The following is a 7902-nucleotide window of genomic DNA, read 5'->3' on the forward strand; positions in this document are numbered from 1 at the left end:
TTCTGTTGTGACCTGCGAGTGACGACGGTCCTACTTCTTACTATGTTCAATCGTTGGAGTGGAGACAGAGCAAGGTAGATGTGAGGTCAACTGGCTAGTAGCCATCCTACAGAGAGCTTGTAGTTTGGCGGTGAGGCCTCCACCGGCCAACCCATGGAGAGGTTGCAATCTCGTGGGATGATTCCCCTGCTTTCGCTATTCCAGGAGTGATGTGTCATGGATTGACCTTCCCAAATAAATGAGAAGGTTGGTGACTCTAGTTCTTAAGAAAATGAACAGTGTTTTCAAGGATATTTTAATAAATCTATATTTAAACAAATAAATATAAGGGAAAAGAAGGTATTTTGAAAAAACAAATGCATTGGGATGGCTTTTTTGTCTAGAAAGGGAGGTAGTTATATATTTTCTGAAAAATATAGGGGAGGTTTTTGTTAAAGTAAAAATGCAGGGAAGGTTTTTATGATTGTCAGAAAATTCAGGGAAGATTTCTGTATTTTGCCCTAAAATATAAATGAAACTTAAAATAGATTTTATGAGAATTTTAAAGGCATAGGAGGGGCATGGCTTCCCTCCGCCTATTTTTTTGCACCCTATGCCTTCCATGGATACCAGAGATTCCCCAGAACACGTTTTTAGCATAAAAAAGGAAAATCTCTAATATATATGATATGGGCCGTGTGACATGCCTAGAAAACTTGTCATTCCAAAATTTCACCATACTCGACCTATGCCATTCCAGAAGTTCTGCAAGTGCAGCTTCTATCTTAGAATTTCTCCTGCAACTTAATGAAACCTTTTGGAAATGAAATATTCTATATTAATTAGCAACCCTTATGGAATCAAATAAATGAACTCTATTCATTCCCACCTACAAAACATTACCTCCATATATTGGGAACATAATAATATATAAGAAGATGAAATGTTCCTCATATATGGTTGTGATGTCATGCGGATAAGAAATCCGACCCGATTTTGAATTGTTATAGAATGTAAGGCTACTAAATGGGGTGAGAGAGAGATTTTAAAAATGTTTATAGTGAGGAGATGTCTCAATAGGAATGATTTTAGTAAATTTATCACTTATGTTGTTTTTTTATTGGTTTAATAGTCAATTATGTGAAATTAAAAGATAAAAAAATCAAAAATTTATAAAAATAAGAATAGAGATATTGGAGCAAATTTTGAAATGGAGAAATGTGACATGGAATGTAATAATTCACTTTGTATAGATAATATAGATGTCGTTTGTTAGAAGTATCGTGCTATGTATGTTCTTTGTCTTGTTATGAATCATCCTGTTGTTATTTTCCTTCATATAATTTGATTTATAATTCGTGATGATTGATTGAATTAATCTTAAAATTTCCGCTGTATTTGACTAAAGGAAAGTAATGAAAAATAGTACCGTTTTGATTCATAAAAGCTTTTTTCAGATGGCAATTTCATGGACCTCAGGAGAGAATTTCTGGTTTCGCCATTAAGATGAATGTTTGGAATTCCACCGTACACCTTTTTATCGCTTTCCGGTCTATTTGGGATGAATCTGATTGTGTTGAGTCTTTTTTTTCAGTACGGATAGACCTAATGCAGATTTATAATTTTCATGCAAAGCTATAAACAATAAGAAAATCCAAAAGATTTTTCAGCGGCCTAATTAAAATAAGGTGCCGTTTGATAAGTTTTTTTAGAAAGATTTTTCAGCGGCCTTGATGGTCAAAAGATGTATTGAGCTTTTGTCTTTAAAAATAAAGGCTATTTGTCAACTGGCTCAATCTACTTGGCTTTTAAAAACACAATTAGAGGCTATTTATTAGGGTTGTTCACGGGTTGGGTTGGGTCAGTTTATTGAGATTTTTTCAATTGACCTAACCTGGTCGGGTTACCTGAAATTGAAACCGAAATCGACCCCGTGTTAAGCAAAACTGACCTGGTCAGTTTGAGTCGGTTTGGGTCGGTTTCGACTCTAAGTTCAACCATGGTAATAAATTGGTAGATTGGAGAAAGAATATTGAAATTTGATATAAAAAAAAAAAACACTTAGTTCTATTATAGAAAGAAGACTGAAATAGGGGCGGATCAAGTTAGAATAGAAGTTATCAAGAAAATAGAAAGTCAAACTGTATTAGAGAAAGAATATTGAAATTTGTATATTTCAAGAAACCTTCTAATCTAAGTAAAAAAGGACACCTAATTCTAATTGTAATTAGTTGCCTATTTGGTGTAAAAAAACATAAAAACTAGGATCCTTTGATTATTTTCTTTAAACTTTTCCAAAAAAATTCCTTGTTGTCTTACAATACTTGCCATTAATGTCATTCCTAACTAGAAGACTATAAATTAAGTTAGGTTGTACCTAGGATAGAGACAACTTAGTTAAGTAGGAACTAAGTAGGTTGTAAATACTAACTAGGAACTAACTACTAACTACTAAGTCGTTGTGGGTCACCCAAACCATCGGTTTATGATTTTTTACAACCCGAAACCGACCCGTGCTGAAGAAAACCCAGCCGGTTCAGGTTGGTCGGTTTGGTCAGGTTGGGTCTTCTTATGAAAAGCCCTACTATTTATCACACCAAAAACCAGAAAACTTTATTTTACGCTTCCCAAAATTTGACCATTTTTATCTTTTCATGTCTAGACCTGTTCATGGGCCGGGTAGTCCAATGGCCCGACCTGCACCTCGGTCGGGCTTGGTCATGTAATTAGGCCCGCGGGCCTGACCTCGGGCCTAACACAGTAAGTCCGACTATGTTTCGGGCCGGGCTCGGGATTTGTCAAAAAAGCCCGGCCTGGCCTGACTCAATATTATATATTTTATAAAATATATAATATATATTTTATAAAATATATAATATATATTTTATATATTATATAAAATATACAAATAATATAATATTTATTAAAATATATATTTTTAATTTATTATATACATTTTTTACTCTTTTCTTTATATTCCCTCTCTCTCTCTCTCTCTCTCTCTCTCTCTCTCTCTCTCTCTCTCTCTCTATTCAGCCGCTTCAATAGTAGTAATAGTATGGGCTAAATTTTGGGCTTGGGCCCAGGCCCAGGCTTTAGGCTTTTTATGAGGGTCGGGCTCGGGCCCAAGTTGTAGGCCCGATTGTCGGATTGGGCTCGGGCTCGGGCCTTAGAAAAATTTGTTAATACAGAGTGAAAGCCTGGCCCGACCCATGAACAGGTCTATTCATGTCTTTCTATATACATGTCTTCCAATCTTACTAAATTTTAGTTACCAAAGAAGACCGAATTTCTAGACTTGCCAAATGTCACCAACTTTTGGCCATCTAGGTTGTTGGAAAAAATCTTTCAAAAAAATATTTGTCAAACAACACCTAAGATTTTCAGCCGAAACTGAAGGAATAATACCTTAGGTTGTGTTTGTTTTCGGTGTAAATAGGGACAAATGTAAAACTCCACTCTTGATCTGTATTTATCTATATTTGTTTTCAGTGTAAGGTCTGCATCGAACCCATCAGTTGAGTTTCCCCTCGATAGTGGATGTAAATATTATGACAAAAAGTTCTAATGATTCACTAAAATTTTAAATCCACCGACTTTGTACTCCATCCATTGAATTTTACATCGATGGAGTTTACACTAAAAACAAACACAGCCTTATCATTCCCCCCCCCGATCGATGTAAATATTATCACATAAAAAGATATAATTTTTCACTAAAATTTTAAATCCACCAACTTTGTACTCCATCCATTGAATTTTACATCGATGGAGTTTACACTAAAACTAAACACAGCCTTAGCATTCCCCCGAAAGGGTACTCTTACATAACTTGGTTGGATCACTCGGGCAAGAAGGTCCAAACTCATCCTCCCTCCATAAAGCTCCACCACTACCAAACCAAACGGTTTCGCTCATTAAATGTAGGAAAAATTCTCGATTAGTATCCCGTATTTTGGGCCTAATGTCACTTTGGTCCATAAACTTTAAAACACGATAATTTAGTACTGAACTTTTAAAACATATCAATCCATACCTACCGTTAATCAGTCATTAAGTGGCATACAAAAAGGCACAAATACACAAATATCCTTTAGGTGTCATCTAATTTTCTTTATCAATTATCTAAATGCCCAAATCTGATGATGGACGCTAATCTTCCCTTGAACGTCGAGCATTACCAACTTCAAGAGAAAGTTAGGAAGAATTATGTTATTCCTGTAGGTAAGACCACCACCAGACCAATTTTCACCTCTGTTTGATCTTCTTGAGAAAGAAGATGATTAACCGTGATTTATTTTTAAGAGTAATTTTGATATTTTTAAAAATCTTATGTTTCACATGTGTTGAAAGTTTAGATACATAATTTTCATATTTTAAAATTCGGGGATGAAAATAACATTTAGGTCCAAAATACATGTACTAATTGAGAATTAAAGACCCGCCGGGGCCACTTGGCCAGGCCCCCAGCACAATAGACTAGACCCGAAGACGATGTCGCAAAGTCTTCGGCGAGTTCGTCCGCCCCGCAGGCCAAGTCATTTTCTTCTCTTTTTCGAAACGAAAAAATCTAAAATGAGTTGAGGCTAAGCCTAAAACCTTCCCTTCTCTGAAACAGTAAAAACGTAAACTTTCACCCTCCCAGTACCAGATCGCCCCAAACCATGTCGAACTCGGATCACCACCACCGCCATCATCAGATGCATCGACCACAACGTCTCTCACTGCCTTCTCGGATCGCCTCCCCGGTCACCGTTGCCCCCACATCCAGACCTTACCCTCTCTATCCTTATTCTTCCTCCACTCCAACGCCAACCCCATCCAAAAATCGCCTCTCTTCATTCCCTTCCTTCAATAACAGAGCAAATAACAGGAATACTATTTCCTCTCTCTTTCTTCTCCTCTTCTCTCTTCGTTCTCTTTATTCTCTCCTCCCCTTTCTTCGCGCTTCCCCTTCTTTCTCTTTCTTTCCCTTCTCCTTCCTCGTATCTCTCTTGTCTTTTCTTTTCACCTTCGCGTTTTCTCTCCTCTCCCCTTCCGCTAGGGACCCTTTTCAACCACAGCAGAAACAACAACCAATCTTCTCTTTAACCTTAATTACACAATCTCAGCATCGTCTCCTCGTTGCCAAATCCGTTCTTCTGGCTGTCGTCTTCCTCCTCAGATTCCAAGCCCTTCGATATTGCGGTACTGCGGCAACCATTCTTGCTGAATTGTCCGGAAATGTTGCAGCGAGGTTCTTCGCCGGGAGTGGGAATTGGAATTCTGGAGATCGTAATGGCAACTTGGCTTCTAAGGTTCGTGGGTTCTCTACCTTGTTTGCTGGATTGTTTCTTTTGTCGATTAGTTGGGATCGGATTGAGTGTTTTCCTCTGTCTTCTGTGAATATTGGAAATGGGGATTTGTCATTGTTTACTGGTGGCAATTGTGTCAGGGTTTGGCCCATGTTGCTGCCCTTTCTTTCTGGATTTCTGGGCTGTTATGAACGTTTGTCGATGAATTGGGGATCAATCAGGCAGTTGGGTCGGAAACGGGTTCGCTTGATTTCACTGTTTTTCACATCAGTTGTGCTTTTCTTTCCAGCAGCAATTAGCTTTCTTATGTTTGAAGAGGAGGGATATGCTGTTTCTCTTGGAAACCTCGGTTGGCCTCTGGCCAATACCGTTATTTTTGGAGTTCTTTTAAGTGAAAATTATGGTGACGAGAAGTCAACGAATCCCAAAGATTTTCAGAGGGATTTTCTGGTTACGTTCGCTTGCACTCTTGTTTTAGAACTATTCTACTTCCCCGAGCTATCGCTTTGGGGACTGCTGTTTTGTGGCCTTCTGCTGTGGGTCTCGGTTAGGCAGCTAGATCCTGCTGCTTCAAGCTATCCTGAACTAGGTTCAGATTCTTCTGAATCGTTTTCGTCAATGATCACAAAGCCTATTCGCCATATATTGAGTGAGAGGAAATCCCGTAAGATTGCACTTTTCCTTCTTATTAATACGGCCTACATGGTTGTGGAATTCGTTGCTGGGTTCATGAGCAACAGCCTTGGTTTGATATCAGATGCTTGCCACATGCTATTTGATTGTGCTGCTCTAGCAATAGGACTGTATGCTTCGTATATCTCACGGTTGCCTGCAAATAATCAATTCAATTTTGGTCGTGGGAGATTTGAGGTTCTATCTGGTTATGTCAATGCTGTTTTCCTGGTTCTGGTGGGAGCACTAATTGTTTTGGAGTCATTCGAGAGGATTTTGGATCCTCAGGAAATTTCAACTAGTAGTTTGTTAACTGTGTCAATTGGTGGGCTTGTGGTGAATGTAGTGGGTTTGATCTTCTTTCATGAAGAGCACCATCATGCTCATGGTGGAGCTGGATCATGTTCACATTCACACCCACATTCGCACTCCAATCACCATCACCATCATCATTCACATGATCATGTGCTGGAGAATATGTGCCATGATGAGCATCATGAGTGCATCTCAGTCTCCCATGAATCATCTGAAAAATCATCAAGCACTGCCCATAATCACCATGACCATAGCAACAACTGTGGAGACAAAAAAATTGGGAGAAGTACATGCAGCCATGATCACCACTGCTCTGATCATCAACATAATCACCATGACCATGCTTCTGACTACGATCAACACAACCATACTGATCAACATGATCATCATGGCCATCATCATCATTCCGACCATGATCACCACAATGATACTGACAAATTTGATCACTATGGCCATCATCATCATCATGCCAGCCCTCAAGCCTGTGGAAGCAGTACTATAGATTCAAAAAATTTGCAGAATCACTTGCTTTTGGATAATGAACATGGCAAGTCTCAGGTGCACAGAGACAGTTGTAGTCATAGAGAGTGTACATCTTCTCACACGCATGCTCAGAAATCAGACTTTCATAGCCATTCTACATCAGGAAATGATGGGAAGTTAAAGGAATCATCATCCAAGGGAAAAATTGTTGAGGAACCTCAAAAGCACCATCATCACCACATTGACCACAACATGGAAGGAATCTTCCTGCATGTTCTGGCGGACACAATGGGAAGTTTTGGGGTTGTAATCTCAACCCTCTTAATTAAGTACAAGGGATGGCTCATTGCAGACCCTGCTTGCTCAATATTTATTTCACTGATGATTGTATCTTCAGTGGTTCCGTTGCTGAGAAATTCTGCAGAAATTTTGCTTCAAAGAGTTCCAAGGGCTCATGAGCAGGATCTCAAAGTAGCTCTGGACGATATTACAAGGATAAATGGAGTTCAAGGTATCCAGAATTTGCATGTTTGGAGCTTCACAAACACAGATGTTGTAGGAACACTCCATCTCCATATCTCTGCAGAAACTGACAAGGCTTTTACAAAGGCACAGGTGACACACATATTACATGATGCTGGAGTCAAGGACTTGACAATTCAGGTGGAGCATGTTAAGTAAAATTGGTGGAAGCATCATCCATGAAGTTCAATACCAAAATTAGGCCATGTTTTCCAATGGGTGATGGTCTTCATTAATTTTGAGGACTAAAGTCGGTCACTTCATTGAGCTATTAGTGTTACCTCAATTGATGATGCTGTGGATTGTATTCTGTGACTTCTGTCCAGTTCTTTTGTTGCTCTATCATTTCAGTTTTTCAGGGACATATCATTTGAAAGAGGTCAAACTGTCTCCATTGGATATCCTCAGAGGTCTGATGCCTATATTTTGCTGGTTGTAAGATCATCTTGCAGTTCCCACCTTTCGGGGTGACAGTTTTCCCTTGAATTGTTTGGTGACTGTAAAGAAACATGTGGAGGATAGAACCTGCAGGGTTTGCATTGCCCCTGTGCTTACATTTAGTTTAAAGCCATCTTACATTGTCAAGTTTTTAATTTACTGGTTAAATGAAAACAAGAAAATTTCTCTACTTAACTTA

The 7902-nt window shown here is 38.7% G+C and overlaps 1 protein-coding gene across 2 annotated transcripts; it reads left to right on the forward strand.

Annotated features, from left to right (window-relative positions):
• Positions 1-4525: 4525 nt before the first annotated feature.
• LOC148854033 (zinc transporter-like protein) lies at positions 4526-7902 on the forward strand. Of its 2 annotated transcripts, XM_088982589.1 has the most exons (2): positions 4584-5276; positions 5414-7902. In XM_088982589.1, the coding sequence occupies exons 1-2, from the start codon at positions 5203-5205 to the stop codon at positions 7422-7424; spliced, it is 2085 nt and encodes a 694-aa protein (XP_088838715.1). In that variant the 5' UTR covers positions 4584-5202; the 3' UTR covers positions 7425-7902. The 2 variants fall into 2 exon arrangements, with proteins under 2 accessions (XP_088838714.1, XP_088838715.1); XM_088982588.1 differs by having other exon boundaries at positions 4526-7902.

The sequence above is a fragment of the Nelumbo lutea genome, chromosome 4, assembly GCF_056320005.1.
Source record: "Nelumbo lutea isolate HS-2025 chromosome 4, American lotus-T2T, whole genome shotgun sequence".
NCBI classification, from domain to species: domain Eukaryota; kingdom Viridiplantae; phylum Streptophyta; class Magnoliopsida; order Proteales; family Nelumbonaceae; genus Nelumbo; species Nelumbo lutea.